This window comes from Ursus maritimus, unplaced genomic scaffold, assembly GCF_017311325.1.
Source record: "Ursus maritimus isolate PB19 unplaced genomic scaffold, ASM1731132v1 scaffold_31, whole genome shotgun sequence".
Classification (NCBI taxonomy): Eukaryota; Metazoa; Chordata; class Mammalia; order Carnivora; family Ursidae; genus Ursus; species Ursus maritimus.
Window position 1 is genome coordinate 27,146,638 of NW_024425675.1, and position 27,085 is coordinate 27,173,722.

The 27,085-nt window shown below is 42.1% G+C and overlaps 1 protein-coding gene across 4 annotated transcripts in view; it reads left to right on the plus strand.

The window, feature by feature from the left end:
• The window catches only part of PRKCQ (protein kinase C theta), a 168,963-nt gene that overhangs the window by 65,524 nt on the left and 76,354 nt on the right, over positions 1-27,085 (plus strand). For all 4 annotated transcript variants that reach the window (XM_040645445.1, XM_040645447.1, XM_008705412.2 and 1 more), the window contains exons 5-12: positions 783-945; positions 2,070-2,101; positions 2,195-2,280; positions 7,028-7,157; positions 10,209-10,318; positions 11,053-11,170; positions 19,571-19,731; positions 23,266-23,439. In XM_040645445.1, the coding sequence (XP_040501379.1) occupies positions 783-945; positions 2,070-2,101; positions 2,195-2,280; positions 7,028-7,157; positions 10,209-10,318; positions 11,053-11,170; positions 19,571-19,731; positions 23,266-23,439 (974 nt within the window). The remainder of the gene's footprint in view (positions 1-782; positions 946-2,069; positions 2,102-2,194; positions 2,281-7,027; positions 7,158-10,208; positions 10,319-11,052; positions 11,171-19,570; positions 19,732-23,265; positions 23,440-27,085) is intronic.

The following is a 27,085-nucleotide window of genomic DNA, read 5'->3' on the forward strand; positions in this document are numbered from 1 at the left end:
TGGGCATGGGGCACTCTGGACAGTGACTACCATCGTACCTTCACCAATATCCTGAGACCAGAGTGAACCGAAGAAATGTGAATGTGACGACTTGATGCAGATGACTAGATAACATCCGGGATTACCTAGACATTAAAAAACAGTTGCAGTCATCTATTAATTTCTGGCTTCTTCCACACTGACCGGTGTAGTCTGTAAGCATACAGCTGGTGCACCTGATTCCTGTGGACATGAGGGACCAGAGCATAAACAACTTCCCAAAGTTCTTTTGCCCTCACACACAAGTCTGGCCAGCTCGCCTCAGTCTACCGGACCCTGCCCATAAACAACCAGACCTAAAGCATCCTGGGAAATTTAAAAAAAGTGCTGTTTCTAAGTTGCTGTCAGTAACCACATTATTCTCTAGAATTATAGGCAGAAAAGTATTTACCACTTCCTGCTTTTTCTGGCTGACTCATCATCGACAGTGAATAGGAGAGGTTGATAAATACTTTGAAAGTCCTGACCTCTGGTTTTAAAAACCGAAAGAGGATAGCTCAGCACAGTCAGCGAGGAGGGGGGGATTGAGCCAGGAATCTAACCCCATTGTTTCAACTGTGTAGTAATACAGCCTAGGATAATTCTGTATTACAGAATTAAAGAAGCTTAATGCTATACCAACCTTAATAAGTGCTTGGGATTTTACTGGTTTCAATGCTTGCCTAATTACTTGTCTGTCTCCATCCTTTCCCCCTCTCCCCATCCCCCCTCCACCTACTTTGTCCCTGGTCCTGTTCCTACAGACACAAAGGACATGAGTGAGTTTGAGACTGAAGGCTTCTTTGCTTTGCATCACCGCCGAGGGGCCATCAAACAGGCCAAAGTCCACCACGTCAAGTGCCATGAGTTCACCGCCACCTTCTTCCCACAACCCACATTTTGCTCCGTCTGCCATGAGTTTGTCTGGTACGGTAAAGGGGCATTTGACTCCAGGCTTCAGCTTACGCATTTTGTCAGGTCCTTTCGACCTGTCAGGCCCAGCATGCTCCACCCCGGGAGTGTGCACTGCATGGAAGGATGAGGCTTAAAGAGTGGGATTCTGTACAATATTTTCATAATGTGACTCCTATAGGGCCAGGAAGCCAGCTGCAGCAGAAAAAGTTTTCAAGAACTTCAGCTTCTGATTAAATGGGGGCCACTGAGAGAAGGACAGAAGAGGGAAACATCTTTACTGTTGGCACAGTTTTACAGTTGAAACTTCTGCCACCTTGATAGCCCAACTGTGCTGGTACTAATGCGTGCAAAATGCAACACTTTTGCATTGGAGCTAATGGCTTTAGATGTTTACAGGGCTCCTGGGCGTCTTAGCAGCCCTGACACAGAGATCGGTTCAAGCCTCAGTAAGCACATAGCAAAGGTGATGGGACTGCAGAGACTTGAAATGGCTCCTGTCTCCAGTCTCAGCCTCCTCGTCTCTTGGTGGGGTGCTCTTTTCTTTGGGCTACTTCAGAATCCATCAACTCACAACCCCACCCTAACTAGGGTATCCAAAGGTCAAATAGACTTTTGATGGATTTCCACCAACTGTTTTCATTGAATGATTAGAATTGCCTTCCTTTCTAATAGTGAGTGTTACTCAGGAATGGGTCTTAAGCTTAAGAACTTAGTAGTTGCAAATATTCTCAGTTACTCAGGAAGAGGAAACAACACATCGTACAGATGTCTTTGCTCATCTAGACTGAGCTTAGACCATGAATTTTTAAGTGTAGGACATGGAAATGTGCTACTAGGAGCCTGTGATGCATTTTCGGTCAGGTATTTTCATCTCTCCGTGTTTGTTTGGAAGAGACACAAATGGGAGGAGAAACAACAGTTCCTCATTTATTTAATTATCAGACTTTTAACCGAGCAGTTTAAAATAAAAAACAAAACCCAACAATACGGGTTAACACTTTTGTCCAGTAACAGACCAGGGCTGCTGATCAGTGAATGCTCTGTGATAGTACGAAGCTATGAGATCTTGTTTTCATGTTTATGGTGTTGCTGTTGACTCGAACACCCAAGTAAATCAGACATGTGCTTTATTGCAGGGGTCTGAACAAACAAGGCTACCAGTGTCGACGTAAGTAAGAAGGATTTCTGTTGTATTATTCTCATTCTTATTTCGTTGTTCCTTAACCTCTGAAAATCTTACGCTGCAATAATTTCTTTTCAGAGTGTAATGCGGCAATTCACAAGAAGTGTATCGATAAAGTTATAGCTAAGTGCACGGGATCAGCTATCAATAGCCGAGAAACCATGGTATGTGTTCACGTTCCTGTTTTTGTCTGGAATATGAGAATTTTACCCTAACATTAAATTTTGAAGCCCACTAATTCTTTTTAGTATTGCCTGAGCTTGAATCCTTAAGCTTATCAATGAATATCAATCTCCCTAAAACCTTTTCCTCTTCAATAATGGTTATCACTGAGATCTGAAACTGGGGGTAAATACGAAAAGCATAATAAGACTATCGATGACTCTGCCTTTTCCAGAAAAGCATGATAGAAAGTGCCCAGAAAACACAGTATTGGTCAATTATATGAGAACAACTCTTGTGGCATCTATAGCTACAAGTGACAGTTAAGGAATAGAGACAAATGATGACAAAATACAGATGTAAGCATTTACAAGGGTAGAATGAGAAGTAACAGAAGTATAATTCTTATGTCGAGAGGCAAGTATCTCTTTCATATTGAATTTTAAGATATATGGCATAGGGACAGGTTAGATGTTACCCCATAGGGAAGGGAAGCAGGGCTGGAAAGTTCAACAGATAATTAGCGTGCATCTAATACATGGAAGATATTATACCACATACAATGGATAACAGAGCACAAAACAGACCTGCTCTTGTCTTTATGGACCTTACTGTGAAATTAGGGAAACACATAATTAACAAACAACACTGTATCATTTCCATTTATATGAAATAACCAACAAGGTGTGGTGATGGAGAAAAACTGAGTGACCTACTTAAACTGAAGTTCAGGGACCCTCCCAAGGGAGCATTTAAGCTGAGAGCTAAGGGTGAAAGGAGCCAGCTATATGAACAGCAGGAGGAAGCAGCCCCTAGACAGAAAAGGCCCCAAGGGGGAAAGAGTCAGAATGTTTTAGGAACTGAAATGAGACCATGCAGCTGGAACAGCAAGAGCAAGAGAGTGAATAGGATACGAAGTCGGGGAACTGGGCAGGACCTAGATTAAATGGGTTTTTCTTTAGCCCCTGGAGAAGTGGTTGGATTTTATTTGACCTATAGTGGGAAGCCCACTTGGCGACTGCTGTAGGGGAAATTGTGGGTTGAGGGATGAACGTGGAAACTAGAGGTGACTGCAGAAGTCCCTCCAAGGGGGAGGAAGGCTGATGGCTGTACCACTATGGTAACAATGGAGGTGGAGCAAAGCGAGCAGATTTTCAGGGCATTTCCTTGTTAGAAATGACTGGATTTGTCAACGGATTGGATGTGGAAAATAAAAGAGAGGGAAATAAAGAGGATGCCTAAGGTTCTGTCGTGAGCAGTGGGGAAGTGGCAGAACCATAATCATATAAGACTGGAGGAGAAATTAATATTTCAGTTCTTAATAAGTCCAGCCTGAGATGCCTGCGTACATCCAAGTGGGGGTATCAAGTGGACGATTTTACACGCAGTTGGAATTCACAGGAGCCAGCAGACCAAATATATAAATTCCCCAAAGGAATCTGAAGTTACCTGTTGGGTTGAAGAGAAGGAGCTTGTGATAAAGACTAAGAGTTCAGAGACGGCTCTTCATGTATTAAGAGTTCATGAAGTTACAGAAACCAGAGCAAAGGGGTCAATTGCATTCAGTGTAGCTAAGATGTGGAGAACAATGAGGACCACATGGAGATCTCCAGAGCCCTTGATCCAAGAAATTTCAGATAATTGTAGAGGTGTTTGCTTCATTGACCAACACGGAGGGTTACTGAGAGTTGATGATATGGAAACAATTTATGTGCTGATATTATCATTGAAGGGGAACAGTCGCTGAAAGGAGGTGAAACTCAAGGGAGAGAAATACTCCCGCAGCTAGAGAGAGAGGACAGATGGATGAAGCTGGAGAGAAAGCGACAACCAAAGCAGCCAAGGAGGAAGAAGTCCACCCTTGGCAAGAGGGGAAGATAGGTCTAAAGCACCTGTGGATATGGGTGTCTAATGGACAGATGGATGGTTCATCAATTGGAACAGAAAGGGAGGAGAAGATGGATGCAGATGATGGCGGATTGTAGATTTGGGGGCAGGCAGATGAGAGCACTTCCCTTAGACAGTTTACTTTCGTATCATCTGAAGCTTGGGGGAAGGAAACAGAGAAGGGAGCACGTGGCTTTGAGGAGAAAGGATCTGTGAGAGAATTATCTTGGGATGGAAAAGCAAGGTGGTTAGAGAAGAGCAGTAGGATTGTCGGGGACAGTGGAAAGGCCACCTGAGTTTGAGGGCCCAGCCTGCCCAGGGGTATGACTTTCTCCAGCCAAGGGGCAGGCACAGAGAAAGCAAACTGGTTGAGTTTTTTGTAGAGCAGAATTTCTTTTAACTTTTAGTTAGAAGGGGACAATCTCCTATTACAAGTGGCTCTGCTAAGGCTTAAAGAGGTTAAAGTAGTTCGTCTGCAGTCAGTCACCTAAGATGTGAGTAGCTGGGCCGGAACAAAATTTCAGATCTCCAGCTCCCAGAGCAGTGTGATAGACCCCCCCCGCCCCCCAATTGATTAAGCAACATCACTGTCTAAGTTTAAGGCGTACAGCGCGCTGGTTTGACTTACATATACTATGAAATGATCACCATGATAGGTTCAGCTAACATCTGTCATCTTAGATCCATAACAAGAGAAAACAAGGTTTCTCCTTGTGATGAGAATTCTTAAGATCTACGCCCCTAACACCTTCCCTGTATCTCACACAGCAGCGTTAGCTGTGGTCACCTTGCTGTACATTCTATTCCTGGGACTTATTTATCGTATAACCAGAAGTTGGTACCTTTTGACCACCTTCCACCACTTCCTCCTTACCCTCACCCCCCCCCCGCCCACCTCTGCAAACCACAAGCCTGATCCCTTTCTGTGAGTTTGGTAGGGGTTTTTTTGTTTTTTGGGTTCCACATTTAAGTGAGATCATGCAATATTTGTCTTTCTCTGACAAGCATTTTGTTTAAATCAAATTGCCACCTCCCAGTCTGCCTCCCTGCTCTCTCTATGGGATGCCTTCAGCTTTCCCGGGAAAATCACAGATTAGAGGAATGGCTGTTAACCTCCATGGCTAATATCCCCTGGAAATGGAATGCGAGCCACAAGTGCCATTTAAAATTTTCAGGTATCCTCATCTAAAAATTAAGGAGATAGTTTACATTATTTTTCTCATAAAAAGTCTTCAGAATCCAGTGTGTATCTTATGCTGAGAACGTATTGTTTCACCATCTCGCGGGGGCTCCCTTGGCCCATGTGGCTGCATGAATATCACATTGGAGAGTACGAATCGATAGTCTTTTCTAGACATATCTCGAACTATTTTGAGCTAGGGGTCAAGATTTGAGGTAGACGTCTTCCAGCCTGGACCTCGCCATTAATTGTTCCTATTTGCATGGAAATGTTTGCACAAAATGAGATCTGAAAATTATTTTTTCTTGGTTGAAAATGGCTAAACTAAGTTCTGAACAACATTCCAACAATTCTAAACAGCTGTTCTCACGATCCGATGCTCCCAGCATCCTCGATGGGAACGTCGGATAGATCACTGCTAATGAAAAAGGCTTCTTTGCTGTGCGCATTCCCGAAGAAGCTGTTTAATTAAAAACTTCTGCAGAGATTATAAGTCTTTTTTTTTTTTTAAAGATTTTATTTATTTATTTGACAGAGAGAGAGACAGCCAGCGAGAGAGGGAACACAAGCAGGGGGAGTGGGAGAGGAAGAAGCAGGCTCATAGCCGAGGAGCCTGACGTGGGGCTCGATCCCATAATGCCGGGATCACGCCCTGAGCCGAAGGCAGACGCTTTAACCGCTGTGCCACCCAGGCGCCCCGAGATTATAAGTCTTAAGTAAAACTTTCTATATTACACAAGAATATTGGTGTTCTTAACCAGGAATCAAGCCTCATGATTTTATTATTGTTGTTTTTCATGTGCTATGTTTGGCTAAAGGAGAGAATTTCAACTCTGGAAAGCAAAACAAAACAAAAAATCCTCTAACATATCAACCACCAGCATCCCTCTCCCCATCCCCCAACTTATCACATTGACTTTGAGAGAAGACAGTGTAATGACAGAAAGAGGATAGGGTGATTCTGTCTTCAGGCTTATAGATGTCCCAGCTCGCTTGCTAGCTGTGTGACCTAAACAAGTGTCTTACCCTCTCTGTGCTTAACTTCCTCATTTATCAAATGAGGATTCTAATAAAGGCTCCTTCAAAGGGAGTATTTGCAATATCACATCTGTAAACGATAATGCATGTGACATACTTGTCCGCAGCACCCGGCAGGACCTGTCACCTGCCGCTCACCCCCTCCAGTCCACGTGTAATAGCTATGAGTGCTTCATACTTAGGCTTTTACGCTAATAAACCCATAGCAGTGTTTTCTCCGGAGGAAGCATTTTATAACATTTTCCAAAGGTTAGAGTCCCAGTTCTGGGTTGAAAAAGAAAAGGAAATATGTGTACTAAAATAGAAAGGACAGTGCAGCGTTCACCCAGATCCCATTTAGGTAAATAATCCCAGTCCCATCTTCCTGAAGACATTAGCCTACCTGTGGGAATGCCTCAGGCCTCAGCGTATCCCTGGTCACGTGATGTGTGCGTATCTCATACGTGCCCCTTGCCTGGAAGAGCTAACGGCTGCCTGCCTTCTCTGGCCATGGCTGTAAGGCTTGACAAGTAAAGCTTATGGCTTAAAGCTCAGCTTGTCCCAGTGTTTTTAGTGCTCTGCTGGTTATGATAGAGTAGGTGGTAAGACACCAGAGGCTGAGAACCAGGGACATGCGTATGGTCACACGTTCTCCCTTCTTTCAGTTCCACAAGGAGAGGTTCAAAATTGACATGCCGCATAGATTTAAAGTCTACAATTACAAAAGCCCGACCTTCTGTGAGCACTGCGGGACCCTGCTGTGGGGCCTGGCCAGGCAAGGACTCAAGTGCGATGGTGAGTCCAGGGGGAAATGAGCTTGGGCCCCGGTACGGAACCCCTCCAGGGTGGCTTTGCAGCTTTAATGGAGAGCACGAGGGGAAGAGGGAGCATAGAGGGTTGACTTCTCCAGCTAGTCCGGATGACCCTGAGGTCATGAACGTGACGTTCCCAGCAGCCCACTGCTGTTCTTTTCCTCCCATCCCCAACACCATCATCCTGGGATCCCAGAGAAGTGCAAACCGTTCAGGTTCAATGTCAAGTCTCCCGACCTGTCACCCTTCTGTTGTACCTCGTGCTGGGGAGAAAGGAAGATGGTAGTTTTCCTCATTCGCCTCCTTCCCTGGGACCTGCCCTGCTGCTTCCCGGTGTTCTGGGCCTGCCCCTTCCGACCCTGGCAGCTCAAGCCATGCCCCCCCCCCCCATCGCTCTCCCTTACACCTCAAGATTCCCTCTGTGGCCCATGGAGGAGTAAGGCCGGCACATCTACTTGGACGGACAGGCCTGCACAGAGGCAGGGCCAGACAGACATTCGAAAAGGAGGGCACCCTGCTGCAACAAGGGCCTTTCTGTTTTGAATTATTAAATTTGGCCGCCCCATTTGGTTTTATGCCACTGGCTAAATCTTTTGCAATTCTTATCTTTAAAGTGATCAAGGTGAAGGTCACCTTCGGCAGCCTTCTCTTCCTCGTCCCCATTGCGCTCATGTGTCTGGTGGGGTCTGGAGTGGCCTCTTCGTGGAGACGGGGAGGGTTAGGTTTTGAAACCATTACTGAAGGCAAAACCCATGTGCAGTGAAAATTCACCCAATAATCCCTCCAGCAATACGACTGTGCACCTTGCTGTCTACACCTCTTTGGGAGCACACAGGTGGGCCTGGTACTACTCTATGGAGTATCTTTACCTTTAGGAGTTCATAGGCAAGAAGTAATTTCAGAACGGAACAAGCAGGCGTGAGTAATCAGATCCCCTCTGATGGTTCCCCGGGTCCTCGCCGGTCTCCCTCACCGAGCAAGTCCCTTTGCCCTGGAGCCCGAGGGCCCCACCTGCCCAAAGGTGCCAACAGCCTGACGATGCCTCTGAGCTTAGAACTCCGTGAGGGTTCCTCGCCATTGTTTCACGGCCCACACGTCTACTCTGTTCCATCCCCCTAACATTCTTTCTCCCCGGTCCTTTCTCTTTCCCTCTCTCCCCTCTCCTCCTGCACGCCGGGCAGCCCCTCTCCTCTCACCCCTCCTCTCCTCTCCCCTCTCCTCCCCTCCCTCTCCTCCCCAGCACCCTCTGCTCTCAAGGTGGACACCTGCAGACATCACCGTGTCCTTGCCCCCCAGGCCCTTGACTTTTCCTCCCCTAATCTACTCTTCTGGCTCTGTTCCTCTGCCTTGGCCCTGCTCTTTCTGTCTTGTTCTCTTCTAAGCCACCTTCCTAAATTAGGGCCTCCCTTCGTCTTGACTCTGTCCTTTTCTCTCTCCACTTTAATTCCCATGAAAATCATCATCCACAGGGGCTGTTTGCACTCACAGAGATCAAGTTATCACCTAATAGGTTAGTAACAGAGACCTGTGCCATTATCCGAGTGGGAATGGGGCCTGCCCTCACGCGAGCGTGTCCGAGACAACCTTAGGTCCAGCGGCCATGTTAAAAAAACAAAGTGGAAACCTCCAACCCCTCGTGCTCAGTCCTTGCTCGCTGCCTCCCTTTGGCTTGTGGAAACGAGTAAGGAAAGGCAGTGAGGGCAGCCCAGGGTTCAGCCTGCATCAACGAGCGCAGTGCGAGTCACACTAAATTCGGAAAGGCAGTGGGCCCCCAGCAGCAGGACCGTTACTAAAGACTTTAGATATATGTGGAAGGTTGCACTTAGAATGGATTTGGGTCATATCAGCGCGTATATGCTGGGACGAGTACTGGTTTATACTCACACAGAAAATGCTATTTTATTTTGTTTTATTAGGAACTACCTGAGTTTTAAGCTAGTTAAAACTAAAGGCTGAAGCCTGCTAACATGTCACTTGAATATTTTAAAACTTATCTCATCGGAATAAGTAACCGGACGATGCAGTAGACGCTGTATTTGCTGAGTACCTATTTGATGCCGTCCACTGTGCTACGTTCTTTGCACACAGATGGCTGAATAAGCAGGCGAGGGTGAAGTGCATGGTTTTATAGCCTCTCCTGCCTAATGCCTTCTAGCAGTCCCTGTTAATAGGCCTTGATAGAATGATATAGGACTTGAGAATAGAATTCTATCAGCCAGCGTTCGGGAATCTTAAGTTAGAGGTTTTCATTGTAACGGTGATGTCTCATATACTCTAGTTGTCTGTATACGGAGGCACAGGTGCACACACACCCCAGTCCGAGAAGGCTCGTGGGATGCCATGAGTGGAGGGTGGACGTTACTGTGCTATTTTCAGGACTAATGAATGCAAATACTCCCTCAGAATCCTAGGTCCGTACAGATCATTTGGTGGAACGAGCCCAACCCCGCCATTGGTGAGGCTGAGGTCTCCAGGCCACTTTGTGTCCTCCCACTCCCGCCCCTAAGCACAGACCACCCCCCACCATTTCCATGTCAGCTCTGCGGGCTGAGGCTGCACCCCGGGCTTCAACCTACAGGGGAGAGAAGCTTCTTGCAGTCCACGAGGGAAAGGGGATGCTTGGGCTCCAGTCCGGAGTGCGAGTAAATCACCTTGCATCCCAGCCTTGCACGTTTCCTCCAGAGAGAGCCAGCCTCATGCTTGTCTTAGCAGGGGCGCAGTGTCAGTGCAGACTGACAGCAGCCTTCCTCCCCCGCCAGCAAGGCTCCGGCTCTGCCGCCAGTGGGAGTCATTCCCCAGCATCACATCAAGGAACGTCTGGTCTGTGCGGGTAGTCTTGGGAAGGGGAGGGGGACGCGTAGTGGCATCAGGAAAGCACGGCCCTAATTCACGTGTATGCAGTGTCTGCTGCTGGGAAGAAGGCTCTAGGGATTTGCCACTTGTTCCTCAACATACGCATACCTAAAACCGTCCTGTGCAAAGTCCGCGCCCTGAGTTCCGTTGCCCTGGCTCAGCGTCTCTCTCTCCTTTTCAGCATGTGGCATGAACGTACATCACAGATGCCAGACAAAGGTGGCCAACCTTTGTGGCATAAACCAGAAGCTGATGGCTGAGGCACTGGCAATGATTGAGAGCACCCAGCAGGTAGGAGGGGTTTTAGGTTGAGTTCCTGCCATTTCCACTCAGCAAGGACTACTCCGGTCCTTTTGCCCTTTAAGCTGTGGGACAACCTGGAGTCTTCCTAGCACCTGTCCTGCCTCTGAGTTTCATCCGCATGCGCATATCCCCACTTCGAGATATTTATGTGTGTCATGCATCGGAACAGCATAGATCTTTGTAAGACCTTAAATTCTGTGGAATGAGCAGGGGCAGAAACAATTCATTAAAATGACTGAGGATTCATTACGAGCTTTATACCTATGGATTTGCTAGAATCATCCCGAAAATACGCACAGAACACGGAGTCCAGGGCAACTTTGGCCTTGCCGTTTACTCACACGCAGTAGCGCTGGCGTGTTGAATTTACGTATCCAAGAACAAACCCTCTTGAAGGCTTGGTGTTGCCTGTGTAAGCTCTTTTCCCATCCATTGACCTTTTATTCTTATGTGTGCCTGAATGCTGTAGACAGCATAGGAGAAACCAGTTAGCCCCCCAGAAAAGTATGAAGGAAGTGAGTGTATTCTGCATGCATAAAATACAACCTCTGCACTTTTGCAGGGCATGGGATCCTACAAGGGTGCTGAAGGAAAGCGGAATGTTGCTTATCCAGTGCATTTAGGAATCTTCAATGCATCTCGTCCCCAAGGGCAGTGGGCTGAGCTGTCCCAGCAGTCGTGGGTGCGGACATGAGTGGTCTGACTCTTGGTTTATAATCTAGGCTCGCTGCTTAAGAGATTCTGAGCACATCTTCAGAGAAGGCCCAGTTGAAATTGGTCTCCCGAGCTCCATAAAAGGTGAAGCAAAGCTGCCGTGTGTACCAGCACCTGGGAAAAAAGGTAGCTACCCTGACCCTCAGTGGAATCATTGTCAGTCATTAATCTCGGTCAACCTTAACCTGAGTCCTCTGCATTTAAATTCCCTATTTACCTGGTCTGATAGGTAAGAGGCTTCTACTTCTTGGAAGTGAAACCAAAATGTGCCCCCGTTAGGAAACCTTTGTAAGAGGGTGGGAAGTGGGGGCAGGGAGAAGTGGGATAGGTCTGGAGTAAAGAACCGCAAATGTTTCCTTAGGATTTTAGTGTGTTACTTCCTGTTGCCGTATAAGGTTTTGCAAAATAAATCTACCATAAATCTCAGTGGTGGGGATGCCACAGGAGACCATCTTATTCTGCACCTTGGAGACTTTTTTTGGGAAATTTAAGCGTAGAAAGAGGAAGAATAGTGGGGCCTCAACATTTATCATTATGGAAATTTACCCAGCCTCCTTTCTGGAAGTAATTCATGCGAGGATAGGCCCACATGAATCTGGGAACTGAATAATTTCAGCATACGTTATAAAATGTAGGTTTTCCCAACTATCCTAAAGTATAGTATTTCTGTGAAACCTTTCTTTTAATTGAAGTATAATTAATGTACAGTATTGCTAACTTTCAGGTGTACAACATCTTGATTCAACAATTTTGTATATTACTTGATGTTCACCTGTCACCATACAATGTTACCACAATATTATTGACTATATTCCCTATGCTGTACTTTTCAGCTCTGTGACTTATTTATCTTGTAACTGGAAGATTATACCTCTTAATCCCCTTTGTTTCACCTGCTTCCGCCACCCACTTCTCCTTTGGCAACTACCAGTTCTCTATATTTAAGAATGTTTGGTTCGGTTTCGTTTTTTAGATTCCACCTGTAAGTGAAATCATATGGTATTTGTCTTTCTCTGCCTGACTTGTTTCATTTACCATAATACCCTCCACATCCACTGTTGTCATAATGGCGAGATCTCATTCCTTTTTGGGGCTGAGTAATATTCCATTGTATGTACACCACATCTTCTTCGTGCGTTCATCTATGGATGGACGCTAGGATTGCTTCTGTGTGTTGGCTATTGTAAATAATGCTGCAATAAACATAGGAACACATATGTCTTTTTGAATCAGTGTTTTCATTTTCTTTAGGTAAATACCCAGTAGTGGAAATCCCAGATCATATGGTAGTTCTATTTTTAACTTTTTGAGGAACCTCCATATTGTTTTCCGCAGTGGCTACACCTGTTTGCATTCCCACCACCAATGCAAAAGGGCTCCTTTTTCTCTACATCCTTGCCAACACTTGTTATTTCTTGTCATTTTGATACTAGCCATTCTGATACCTCATTGTGGTTTTGATTTGCATTTCCCTGATGATTGCTGATGTTCAACATCTTTTCATGTGTCCGTTGGTCATCAGTGTGTCTTCTTTGGAAAAGTGTCTGCTCAGGTCTTCCACCCGTTTTTTAATAGATTTGTGTGTGTGTGTGTGTGTGTGTGTGTGTGTGTGTGTGTAGTTATATAAGTTTTTTATATATTTTAGAATTAACTCTTACCAGATATATCTTTTGCAAACATCTTCTCCCATTCACTAGGTTGCCTTTTTGTTTTGTTTACAGTTTCCTTTGCTGTGCAGAAGTTTTTTATTTTGGTGTAGTCCCAATAGTTTATTTTTGCTTTTGTTTCCCTTGCCCAGGAGACATATCCATAAACATGTTGCGAAGACCGATGTCCAAGAGATTACTGCCTGTGTCTTCGTTTAGGAGTTTTATGGTTTCAGGTCTCACACTTAGGTCTTAATCTGCTGTGAGTTTATTTTTGTGTATGGTGTAAGAAAGAGGTGCAGTTTTGTTCTCTTGCACGTAGCTGTTCAGTTTTCCTAACACCATTTGTTGAAAGGACTGTTTGAAAAAAAAAAAGAAAAGACTGTTTTTTTCCCATTGTATATTCTTACCTGCTTTGTCAAATTAATTGACCATGTAGGTATGGGTTTATTTCTGGACCCTCTGTTCTGTTTCACTGATCTGTATGTCTGTTTTTGTGCAAGTACCAAACTGTTTTGATTATTATAGCTTTGTAGTGTATCTTAAAACCTGGTATTGTGATACCTCCAGCTTTGTTGTTCTTCCTCAAGACTGCTTTGGCTATTCAAGGTCATTTGTGATTCTGTACGAATTTTAATATTATTTGTCCTAGTTCTGTGGAAAATGCTGTTGGTATATTCATAGGGATTACACTGAATCTGTAGATTGCTTTGGGTAGGATGGACATTTTAACAATGTTAATTCTTCCAATCCATGAGCACAGCACATCTTTCCACTTGTTTTTGTCATCTTCAATTCCTTCAATAAATGTTTTATCGTTTTCAGAGAACAGGTTTCACCTCCTTGGTTAAGTTTATTCCTAAGTATTTTAGTCTTTTTGATGCAATTGTAAATGGGGTTGTTTTCTTAATTTCTCTTTCCACTACTTTGTTATCAGTCTATAGAAATGCACCAGATTTCTGTCTACTAATTTTGCATTTCTTGTCTTTTCTTTCATTAGTTCTAATAGTTTTCTGGTGAAGTCTTTAGGGTTTTCTAAATATAATATGTCATTTGCAGACAGTGACAGTTTTATTTCTTCCTTATCAATTAGGATGGTGTTTATTCCTTTCTCTTTTCTGATGGCTGCAGCTAGGGCTTCCAGTACTGTGTGGAATTAAAGTGGCTTGAGTGGACATCCTTATCTTGTCCTGATTTCAGAGAAAAAGCTTTTAGCTCTTCGTCATTGCGTATGATGTTAGCTGTGGGTTTGTCGGTTGTGGTCTTTATTACGTCGACGTGTTCCCTCTAAACCCACTTTGTTGAGAGTTTTTATCATGAGCGATCGTCGTATTTTGTCAGCTGCTTCTCTGCATCTGTTGAGATGACCATGTGGTTTTTCTCTCTCCTCTTGTTAGTACGGTATGTCCCATTGATTGCTTTGTAAATATTGAGTTACTCTTGCATCCTTGGAATAAAAGCCACTTGATTGTGGTGAATGATTTTTTTAATGTATTTCTGAATTCAGTGTGCTAATATTTTTTGAAGCTTTTTGCACCTAAGTTAATCAGAGATCTCGGCCTCCAGTTTTCTTGTTCGGTAGCATCTTTGTCTGGTTTTTGGTATCAAGGTAATCCTGGCCTCATTGAATGCATTTGGAAGTTTTTCTTCTAGTATTTTTAGAATAGTTTGAGATGAATAGGCATTAACTCTTCTTTAAGTGTTTAGTAGAATTCCCCTGGAAAGCCGTCGGGTCCTGGAGTTTTGTTGGGAGTTTTTGATGACTGATTCACTTTGGTAACTAGGAATCAATCAGTCTGTTCAGATTTTGTACGTCCTCAAGATTCAGTTTTGGAATAAGTACCTAGGAATTTATCCATTTCTTCTAGGTTGTCCAATTTGATGGCATTCCATTTTTCGTAATATTTTTTTATAATCCTTTGTACATCTGTGCTGAAGGTGGTTTTTCTCCTTCATTTGATTTTGAATCTTCTTTTGTTCTTGCTGATTGTGACTAAAGCTTTATCAATTTTGTTTACCTTTCCAAAGAACCATCTCTTGGTTTCATTGATCTTTTTTATTGCTCTTTAGTCTCTATTCATTTATTTTTTTCTCTAATCTTTATTATTTCCTTCCTTCTACTATCTTTGGGCTTTATTTGTTTTTGTTTTTCTAGCTCCTTTAGGTGCAAGGTTAGGTGGTTTACTTGGGATTTTTCTTATTTCTTGAGGTAGCCCTGGATTGCTATAAAGTTCCCTCTTAGAACTGCTTTTGCTGTGGCCCAAAGATTTAGATCATTGACTTTTTGTTTTTATTTGTCTCCATGTATTTTCTGATTTCCTCTTTGAGTTGGTGATCCATTGTTGTTTAGGAGCATGTCCTTTAGCTCTATGTGTTCATGTTTTTTCCAGATTATTTTCTTGTAATTGATTTCCAGTGTCATACCACTGTGGCCAGAGTGGAGGCTTGATATGACTTCAGTCTCCTTAAATTTATTGACACTTTTTTGTGGCCTAACATGTGATGTGTTCGGGAGAATGTCCCGTGGGCACGTCAGAAGAACGTGTATTCTGCTGTTTGGGATGGAATGTTCTGTGTAGATCTGTTACGTGCATCTGCTCTAATATGTTGTTCAAAGCCACCATTTCCTTATTGCTCTTCTGTGTGGATATTTATCCATTGATGAACGTGGTGAATTAAAGTCCCCTACTATTATTGTATTCCTGTCCATGTCTCCCTTTACATCTGTTAATATTGGTTTTATATAATTTGGTACTCCAATGTTGGGTGCATAATATTCACAATTTTAAGTCCTCTTGTTAGATTGATTCCTTTATCATTACCTAGTGCCCTTCTTTGTCTCTTGATACAGTCTTTGTGTTAATGTCTATTTTGTCTGATATAAATGTTGCTACCCCAGCCTTGGTTTTTTGGCTTTCTTGTTTTTTTCTTTTGCTACTGTTTGTATGGCATATGTTTTCCCAGCCTTTCATTTTCGGTCTCTGTGTGTCTTTAGGTCTGAAGTGAGTCTCTTGTAGGCAGCATGTAGATGGGTCCTGTTTTTTTATCCATTCGGCCACCCTACGACTTTTGATTGGAGCGTTTAGTACATTTACCTTCAAGGTAATTATTGATAGGTGTGTACTTACAGCCATTTTGTTAATTGTTTTCTGGCTGTTTTTGTAGTTTTTTTCTATTTTCTTTTTTCTTTCTTCCATTACTCTCTTTCGTTGTGATTTGATGCCTTTCTTTAGTGTGATGCTTGGATTTCTTCCTTTTTATTTTTTGTGTTTTTTGGTTTGTGTTTGCCGTTGGGTTCATATGTAACATCTTCTGTGCACAGCATCTGTATTATGTTGATGGTCACTTAAGTTCAAACACATTCTAAAAACACTAAATTCTTACTCCTCCCCACATTTTACGTATATAATGTCATAGTTTACATATTTTTATTTTGTGACTACCTTGACTAATTTTTGTAGATGTAATTGATTTTACTACTTCTGTGTTCTAACCACTACTGGCTTTATAAGTAATTAATCTACTACCTTTAATATATCTTTGCTTTTACCAGTGAAATTTTTTTCTTTCATTTTTCTTTTAATTATGGCCTTTTCTTTTCACTTAAAGAATTTCCCTTAACATTTCTTATAAAGCTGGTTTAGTGGTGATGAACTCCTTTAATTTTAGTTTGTCTGGGAAACTTGCTATCTCTCCTTCTATTCTGAATGATAACCTTGCTGGATAGACTATTCTTGGTTGCAGGTTTTCTTCTTTTAACCCTTTGAATATACCATGCCACTCTCTCTGGCCTGCAAAGTTTCTGCTGAAAAATCAGCTCATAGCCTTATGGGGTTTCCCCTTTTTGTACCTGTTTTCTCTTGCTGCTTTTAAGATCTCTCTGTCATTACTTTTTGCCATTTTCATCATTATGTGTCTTGTTGCGGACCTCCTTGGGTTCATCTTGTTTGGGGCTCTCTGTGCCTCCTGGGCTTGAATGCCTATTTTTTCCCCAGATTAAGGAAGTTTTCAGCTATTCTTTCCTCAAATAAATGTTCTGTCCCCCTTTCTCTCTCCTCCTTCTGGGATCCCTACAATGCGAATGTTATTATGCTTGATGGTGTTGCTGAGTTCCCTGACTTATTCTTGTTTTTTATTATTCTTTTTTCTTTTCGCTGTTCCGCTTGGTTGCTTTCCATTACGCTCCCTTTCAGATTGCCGATCCGTTTTTCTGCATTCTCTAACCTCCTGTTGATTCCCTCTAGTGTATTTTTATTTCAGTTACTGTATTCTTCAGCTCTGACTGGTTCTTTTTTTATATTTTCTCTCTCTTTGATGAAGTTCTCACTGAGATCATCCACTGTTTTCTCAAGTCCGGGGTATGTCTTTATGACGACTATTTTGAATTCTTTATCAAGAAAATTGATTATCTCCATTTCATTTTGCTCTTTCACTGTGATTTTGTCTTGTTCTTTCATTTGAGATATCAGTCTCATTTTGTCTATCTGTGTTTGCTACTGTGTATTAGGTAATTCACTACATCTCCTGGTCTTGAAAGTAGTGGCCTTGATGAGAAGAAGTCTTGTGGTGTCATGAAGTGCGATGCCCTGGTCATCAGAATCAGGAGCTCTAGAGTTATCCCTGGGTGGGCTGCATGTACCCTACTGGGGAGGCTGAACCATAATTACCTTCAGTCCAGCAGGCTGCACGGACCCACTTTGCCTGCTGTGGGTGCTCAGGGCAGGGTTTCTTCCCCAAGCTGTTGAGAGGCCTGTCTGAAGCCACTGTGGGGTTGTTGGTGGACGGGGCCAGCAGTCAGCCTATCTAGAGTTAGCCTTTCTGCCACAGCTGCTGGTACCCTGAGGGGCAGGGATTGCTCCCTGCACAGCGAGCTGAGACTGAGTTGTTGGAAAGAGGGGTGCACTGGTGTGTGAAGTTATCTCCCCTACTCCCCAGATGGGGAGTCACTTCGGAATGGTACTGGTCCCTATGGGCATTTCCTGTGGGGTGTGGTGGGGCAAGAACTGCTCTGGAGAGATGTCTGCTCAAGTGGGCAGGTTGAATGGGGCAGGTCCACGGTGATGGCTGTGGCAGGGCAGGTGGTGCTAGCAAGGTAGCTGGCTCTCACAACCGGCTGGCCATCTAGGCTTGGGAAGGGGAAGAGAAACAGTGCCCACCAACAGTTTTGTTCCCAGAAAAATCCCCTGAAGATCCCTGACCCTCCAGCACACGTTCTAAGATTAATCCATAGATCTCCTTCACGTATACCCCAGGCATTTTTTTAAACTGCTGCTTCCGTGCCATCTTGGGCCAAGTTGTCATGGTGGTTCTTTACATTCTGTATCGTAGGGACTCGGCTTCCTGTCACCCTCCTGCTGTCCCCAGAGTTAAGGCTGCTGATTTTTAGAGCTCCCAATTTTAAGCCCCACTGGTTTTCAGAGCCAAATATTATTGAGATTTGTCTTCCCAGTGCAGGCCCCCATGCCAGGGGCGACAAATGATCCTCTGGCTTCTCTGTGCTTGTGGTGTCCCTCCCATTTGTGGCTAGTCTCACAGGGGTTTGTTCCCAACTGCCTCTCTACTCCTCCTAGCTTTTTAAATGTGGCTTCCTGTCTGTAATCCACTGTGGAAGGTCTGTTCTGCCAGTCTTCAGGTCATTTTCAGTGTTAGTGCCTAAATGTAGCTGTTACCTGGTTGTGCTCATGGAGTGAGGTGAGCTCAGGCTCCTCCTTCTCCGCCATCTTCCCCATGAGGCCCCGTGAAATCTTTTGTAGGCCCCAATGGCATAGAGCAAAGAAGCAATTACTGTTAATTTATATAGAACAATTTTTGAGTATTCCCAGACCCAAGAAATCACCTCAAGCTTTTCTAATAGCTTAGAACACGTGTTGCTAGAATATTCGACATCTAGCACAGATGCTCACACAGTTCAGAGCTCTGGATGCTGGATGCTGAGCTGCCGAGAGCTCAGGGGCGCTGCCTCTGCTGGCTTGCTTCAAAACCAATGCTGAATAGTATTTGCACTTTTCTTTTTTCTGTAAAAGAAAATCCTCTCCAGATTTTTTTTTTCGGTTAGCAAAAACAGGTAGTCATGTAGATCTTTCATAAAAGCGAAGTGGAAAAGCGAACTTTCAGAACATGGGGGATACCTGTATTTATTTTCTTGGACTGAGGGAGAAGATAAAAGGTAAATCTGGAGATTGAATGTGAGAGAAATGTCATTATTCCTTCCACAAAGATGAAACAAAATTATGTGATGTGATAAAGGTCCTGTTGTAAAATGGCAGTCATATCACAATATATAAATGTATCAAGTCAACGTGTCATACACCTTAAATTAACACAATATGATGTGTCAAATATATTTCAATAAAAAAGAGAAGAAGTATTATAAGGGGGGGTGGGAGAAAGTTTCTAAAAAAGTTTTCTGCACTTCCTCTGGCATTGGGTGAGGAACGAATTGGCTGACTTGAATACAGTGAGGGATGATGCAATTCAGATCTCCATCAGTCCGCTTTCCGCTTCCTCGTCCCTCACATGCGACATCACGTGATTCCACTGTGCTCGTGAGCCACGTAAATAGCTGAGAACCATTTATCCTCAAATTTGGTGAAAATCTATGTTCCATGATTTGACATGATTTAAAGTGCTCCTTTGCTTTGCATATATGATCATTTGCTAGTTCAAATATGTTTCTTAATATGAAATTTTTCCCAGTTTGTTGGGTAGATAAGAGATAGAGTTCATGCCCCAAATGCCAGGCTCACAGGGGATCTTTCTTCCCATTTTTGTGAATGGAGCCTCAGAGTGGGAAGTGGAAGGGAAAGTGTTCTCTCCGGATAACTAGAATGGTCCTCCACTGTTTCTTGTTTACTTTTAACCACTAGCTTGCTGTTTTCAGAGCCTCAGGGAATCTCCTGGGAGTCTCCCTTGGATGAGATGGAGAAAATGTGCCATCATCCAGAACGTGAACCGAACATAGAAAGACCATCTGTACATATGAAACTAAAAATCGAGGATTTTATCTTGCACAAAATGTTGGGGAAAGGAAGTTTCGGCAAGGTATGATACTATACTATAGAATTCCACAGACCAACTTAGAGAAATTGAAAAGCAAAGCTCCTGAACTCTTGGGACCAGAATTGGTTGTGGGTGTGGAGAGAACATTCCTGGGCACTTTTTGACAGGGTAGAGAGGGGTCTGAATAAAAAGGAAACCCAGGAACTCTAGAAAGTAGTGGCCTCTGCTTCCTGGGAATCATTGTTCCCAAGCTGTTTTGCTTCAAAGATGTGCGTCCCACACAATCATGAGTTTGGTGTATTTGGACATCAAAGCAATGAGAACCTGCCTCAGCCAGTTTCTGTTTCTTACAGGTTTTTTGGTGGTCATTTCTCTTTTGCTCTCTTCTCAAACTTGAAGCGTTACTTTACTTTGAATGCAATTTTTTTTTTCTCTATCAAATGTCCTCAGTCTTGTATTAGTTTGCTAGGACAAATGTAACAAAGTATCACAGATTGAGTGATTCAAACAGGAGTTTATTTTCTTACCATTCTGGAGGCTGGAAGTCTAAGACCTAAGTGTCGGTAGGGTTTTTTCTTCCGAAGTCTCTCTCTTTGGCTTGTAAGTGGCCATCTTCTCCCTGTGTCTTCACATCTCCACTCTGTGTGTATCTGTGTCCATTCTCCTCTTCTTATAAGGACACTAGTCATGCCGGATTGGAGCCCACCCTAATGAACTTATTTTAACTTGATTACCTCTGTAAAGACCCTGCCTCCAAATACAGTCACGTTGTGAGGTCCTGGGGTTTAGGACTCCAGCATGTAAATTTTTCAGAGGGGACACAATTCAGTTCATAACAAAGCTGTAGCTTGAGAGTCATGAGAAAAGTTTCACGGGGAAAGTCCCTCGTCTAGATCCTTCCTGCCGCACACTCAAGTTATGGGCTGTCTCTGTCAGTCACAAAGGACAAGAGGAAAAGGAGGGAGATGAAACAATTTAACGAGCAAGTATCAGTGACAGAAAAAAATTTTCAAGCTAGTGAATGTAGGGAGGGATGCCGTGGAACATGAGCCTTGAGATTATTCTAGATATTAAGGATATCTACTATATTAATGCCACTCTCAGTTGTTTTATTCTTGGATGAAACTCCTAGAAAATTTTAGCCAGAGACTGCTATTCTGTAAATTAGTGCATCCAAAGCTAGCATTATGCTCCACACCTGCTCACCGGACTTTGGCTGGAAACTCACCCGGTTTATTTAATAATAAACTAGAATGCAACCGAGCATCACCACAGCTGAATGACATCGTGCTACAAAATGGGTTTGGATTTAAACACCAGTGCATTGCTTTTGGCAAACTCTGTTCTGCCCTGCCAACTAGCTGATATCCATTAATTCTTTTAGTTCATTTCCACAATAATATGAAACACAGCAGGCTCATTTGGTGTTAATCTGTTAATAGGCAATTTTATAGCTAGTCTTCATTATAATTTAGCCTCAATTAATGTGCAATTATATAACCTGTTACCAAAAATTGAAAGCCCATTATAGAGATGGAAATTGCCTTTTCAGCTTCTTAGTTTATGGCTGGTTTGGGGATGTTTTATTGAAAGAAACAATTACCAAAAGAGCACTTTTAATTGTTAATGAAATGTTTATCTTTCTTTGTTCCCATGTGGGTTTCTATATTTGAACAAGGTTAAGAAGAAAGACATTACGTTAAACCTACAAGCCTTAGTAAAATATCCCAAGGGACAACTGAGAGCCTCAGGCATCCCCTGTTCTTTGTCCAAAGCAGTGTGCCCCTTGCTATCAGGACCCTGAGTCCCTACAGACTGAGAAGACTGAACCATGGGACCCAAAGAGAGGAGGACAAAGCACCAAAGCAAAATGGGATGGACATATTTCCCTTTCTTACAACACTGGGAATACTCCAAAGCTGCTTTTTCTTCTTTCTTTTGGCTCTAGATAGGACATAGGATCTCACCAAAATGGTAGCCTCTGTATTCTTATTCTCAATTTACTTTGAGGTCCAGAAAAAAAAAAATAGCATTGTTTTGTGGGGATATGCACATCATCCATTTACCTGCATTCTCATATCAGTTCCATGCCCTCTATCAAGCCAGCCACCCCAAAGCCGTATGTCTGTGCCATATTATTTTAAATACGGACACACGCATTTTCAGTACTGGTTTGGTGTCATTGACTTTGACATTCCCTAAAAGTCAAGAAACAAATGACGAGTATTCTTAATAACTGTCATTTAGAGAGCATTTTGGAGTTTCCAAATCACTTTCCCACGTGGTATTCATTTGATTTTCACAATGGTCCTGCAAGTTGGAGAATGTCATGCCAATTCTCTCTTTTACACATTGGGAAACTGAAGCCCAGAGAGGTTAATTGGTTTGCCCACATTCCCACAGCTAGTAAAGCTCTGTGAAGAGAGACCCAAGCTGGAGTTTTCTGTGTCCAAATGCCATGTCCTCACAACTGCCAGTCGTCTGTTGCTGCATCATTTGCAAAAGCAAAAGTTGTAGAAACTCTCCATTATATGCCATCTGGTGTCCTTTCATATAAGATTCACGAAATCAAGTAGAAAAAGTAAATTTGGAATTAGATTTTTTTTTTTTCTGCTGAGTAGCTCCATGAATTTGAGCAAGTGAAGTTACTCTTTATTTTATTTTTTTGGGTGCTTTTTAAAAAAAATTTTTCATGCATATTCTTTATTTTTTATTTTTTTTATAATTTTTATTTTGTTATATTAGCCACCATACAGTTCATCCCTAGTTTTTGATGTAAAGTTCCATGATTCATTAGTTGCGTATAACACTCAGTGCACCATGCAATACGTGCCCTCCTTACTACCCATCACCAGTCTATCCCAGTCCCCCACTCCCCTCCCCTCTGAGGCCCTCAGTTTGTTTCCCAGAGTTACTCTTTAAACCCAGTTTTTGTTGTTGTTGTTTTATTGCTGTCTGTCTTGCGGAGAGTTCTGAGCTAGGAATTAGCACATATAAAGTATAGCAGAGTATGTGACACATAGTGGTCCTAAATATGTCATTAGCATCTATGCCATCGGATGAAATGGTGCACACTCATTAAGCATATAAAGAAACCTCTATTCCCCTATATTCTTTTTTCACCTTGAAAAACTGGGTAAAACTCAGAACTAAGTTTTATGCTCATGTGCACTGATGTTTCAAGTGTGATCAAATTCTCCTCTCTGCTCCTCACTCTTGCTTCCTTCGGTACGCATTTGGTCTCTGGGAATTTATATTAAACCTTTACTCGGGTCCCAGGGCAGACAGGTCATATACTTTTTTAAACAGAAGTTTTCAGGGACTGAGAATAACCCATCTAATTGTACAGTAGTTTTGTGGAACCCTTCGAAAGGTACAAAACGAGCATAAAACTACTAGGTAATATCCGAAAATCAGTGCAGTGCTCTATTTTGTCTCTATAGAGGGGATAGAGGGGGATTGGAGAAGAAATCCTCTTTTCTCACCCAACACAGATCTCTCTCAGGACTTTGTCTCTTCTTTAATGAGTGTGAGATCAAATTCTAAAATAAAGTTTCTTCTTACTCTTCCTTCTAGGTCTTCCTAGCAGAGTTCAAGAAAACCAATCAATTTTTCGCCATAAAAGCCTTAAAGAAAGACGTGGTTTTGATGGACGATGATGTCGAGTGCACGATGGTGGAGAAGAGAGTTCTCTCCTTGGCCTGGGAGCATCCCTTCTTAACACACATGTTCTGTACGTTCCAGACCAAGGTAAGCCTTCTGCTTGGACAACCAAGGAGCATGAACGCTTTCTTCTGTTGTTCTGTTTCAAGCCTGCACTAGAATGTTCTCTCTTAATGTCAATACGAGTGACAGGGGGCCTCTGAGCTGCCCCAGTCACAGAAGTGTTTGGGAACTGTGCGAATTAGTCAGAAAATGTAGACGGCAACTAGGCCTTCCATCACGACTTGCCCAGCTCCCAGGAGATTCTCAACAAATGTTTAATGAAAGAATAAATGCATAAATATACTTAGATAAAAGAAAGAGAAACCAGATGATTTTTTTTTAAAAAAGCACTTAGTAATCATATATAGTATCCAAAGCACCATGGAGGATACGGAAATATATAATAATAGTGACTTACATCAGGAATGTCGTGCAACAATACGAAAGGGGCAGGAGTGATCCTTCTAACAGCGGTGACACTAAATCGCCGAATGCAGACTCTTCGTCCCAGAGCTGAGAGAAACTAGAAATTGGAGTAGAAGTAGGTGGGAAGGGTCTTGGGCAGGGGAGGTGTGGGTGGCTCGCAGAGAAAGCAGGAAGGAATGACGGGATAATAAGCTATTTAAGAGAAGGTAGGCTCAATTTTCTGCAGCAAGAAAGATTTTGAAATTTCTGATAATGAGTCAGAGAGATTTCCTCCCAGAAGTTTCCTCCTAGAGATCATAAATATCTGTCGCTACGTTACCAGAAGGCAAAGCGAGGAGCTCTGTCAGGTGCTTATAGTCTGCGTTCCGAATTGTCTGTGTATCCTGGGGTGCGTGATCTCACCACTTCTCTTGAAATATTGTGAGGCTTGTATCAAATTGCTAAATACACTTAATACCAGTTCTCGAGGAGCGTGATGTGGTCAAGCTTCCTCTGGTACTTTCTCCCTGTTGTTTATGTATACACACAGATTATCTATCTATCTATCTATCTATTTATATCTATATCTATATCTATATATACATACACACGTACGTATATAAATACATATATATGTGTATATATACAAATTTATATATTATACATAAATATATTTATATGCAAATATATATTATACATGAACAAATATATCTATTTGTATGTATACATTGTATGTATTTGTATGTATACATTTGTATATATAGTATACATTCATATATTTGTATGTATACAAATATTTATATTTGTATATGTGTAATATATAAATTTGTGTAATTGTATACATATATATTTGTGTGTCTATTTTGTATATATATTGTGTGTATATATATATATATATTTTTGCATGTAATTGTTTTTATATCTTATGGGAAAAGCTCCTATGAATCCTGGTTTGTAGAATATATATTCCCTTCTCATACTTGTCTATCAGAGCCTCAGGCAGTGTTTGCTACTTTTCTTCTCACAGGAGATGCTCTTAAGATTCCATGCAACTATAATGTTTTAGCGAAACCAGAGATGGAAATGCACGAGGAAAAGTGGCAGAGAATATGTACCTTAATGTAGAAAGTGACCGGCTCATTTAGTCCTTTTAGAAATAAGGGCTGGGGGGGGTGGATCTTGCATTTTACTTTCTCAAGGACACTGAGTTGTTTTGGAGATGTCCTGACTCATTCAGATCTTGCATGTCAAACAGAATAACCAGAAAATACCATTAAATACCACTGGTGAGTGTAAAAAGCAACAATTGTAATGAATGATGATTTGCTGTGGGAACATTTTGGAAGTTGCCTTTCTTCAGGGAATGACATTTACCTTTGCACACAAGCGAAGATCTTAGATAACATAAATGAACTATTTACTTTTCTGGGGAATTGTTATTTTTAGGAAAAGTTATTCATTGGCTTTGTACCTCCAAAGAGCCCAGCTGTTGAATGCCAGGTCATTCAGGAGATTGTGAAGAACAGTTATTCACCTGTTGGTTATTATTATTATTGTTGGAGTGTAATTGACATACAATATTCTGTTGGTTTCAAGTGTACATCATAGCGATTCAGTATTCTTATACATTACAACATGATCTCATAAGTGTAGTTACCATCTGTCACCATAGTTATTACAATACTATTAACTATATTTTCTATGCTAAATATTATATCTTGTGACTGACTTATCTTATAACTGAAAGTTTGTATCTCTTCATACCCGTCACCTATTTCACTCACCCCGCCAGTCCCTCCCCACATAGGTGACTCACAGTTTGTTTCCTGTATCTATAAGTCAGTTTCTTTTTTTTTATAATAATATTTTTTTATTATGTTAGTCACCATACATCCCTGGTTTTTGATGTAAAGTTCGATGATTCATTACTTGCGTATAACACCCAGTGCACCATGCAATACGTGCCCTCCTTACTACCCATCACCAGTCTATCCCATTCCCCAACCCCCCTCCCCTCTGAAGCCCTCAGTTTGTTTCTCAGAGTCCATAGTATCTCATGCTTCATTCCCCCTTCTGATTACCCCCCTTTCTTTATCCCTTTCTTCTCCTACCGATCCTCCTACTTATGTTCCATAGATGAGTGAAACCATATGATAATTGTCTTTCTCTGCTTGTATAAGTCAGTTTCTGTTTTGTTTTGATTGTTTTAGTAGATTCTACATATAAGTAGATCATACAGTATTTGTCTTTCTCCATCTGACTTATTTCACTTAGCATAATACCCTCTAATTTGATCCATGTCGCCACAGATAGCAACATTTCATGTTTTTACAGCTGAGCGATGTTCTATTGTATGTGTGTGTATATACACACACACACAGACATACACACACCTCTCACATATTCTGTATCCATTCATCTATTGATGGAAATTTAGGTGGCTTCCATATATTGGTTATTGTAAATAATGCTGTAATGAATATAAGGGTGCATATGTTTCTTCAAATTGGTGTTTTTGTTTTCTTTGGATAAATATACAGCAGTAGAATTGCTGGATCATACAGTAGTTGAATTTTTAAATTTTTGAGGAACTTTCATACTGTTTTCCACAGTAGCTGCACCAGTTTGCATTCCCACTAACAGTGTGTGAGGGTTCCCTTTTCTCCACATCCTCGCCAATACTTGTGATGTTCTGTCTTTTTGATAATAGCCAATCTGACAAGTGGGAGGGGATTTTGATTTGTAATTTTGATATGCATTTCCCTGATAATTAGTGATGTTGAGAATCTTTTCACATACGTATTAAGCCATCTGTATGTCTTCTTTGGGAAAATGTTTATTCAAGTCCTTTGCCCGTTTTTTTAATCCAGTTGTTTGGGTTTTTTTTTAAATAATAAATTGTGTAAGTTCTTTATCTATTTTGCATACAACACCTTATTAGATGTATAATTTCAAGTATCTTCTTCCATTCAGTAGGTTCTGTTTCATTTTGTTGACGGTGTCCTTCACGATGCAAAATCTTTGTAGTTTGATGTAAACTCATTTGTTTACTTTAGCTTTTGTTGCCCTTGCCTGAGGATACTGGTCCAAAAAAATATTACTAAGATAGATGTCAAAGAGCTTACTGCCTGTGTCCTCTCGTAAGAGTTTTATGATTGCAGGTCTTACGTTCAAGTCTTTAATCCATTTTGAATTTATTTTTCTATATAGTGTAAGATGGTGGCCCAGTTTTCCCAATACCATTTATTGAAGGCACTGTCTTTTCACTCATACATTTTTGCTTCAT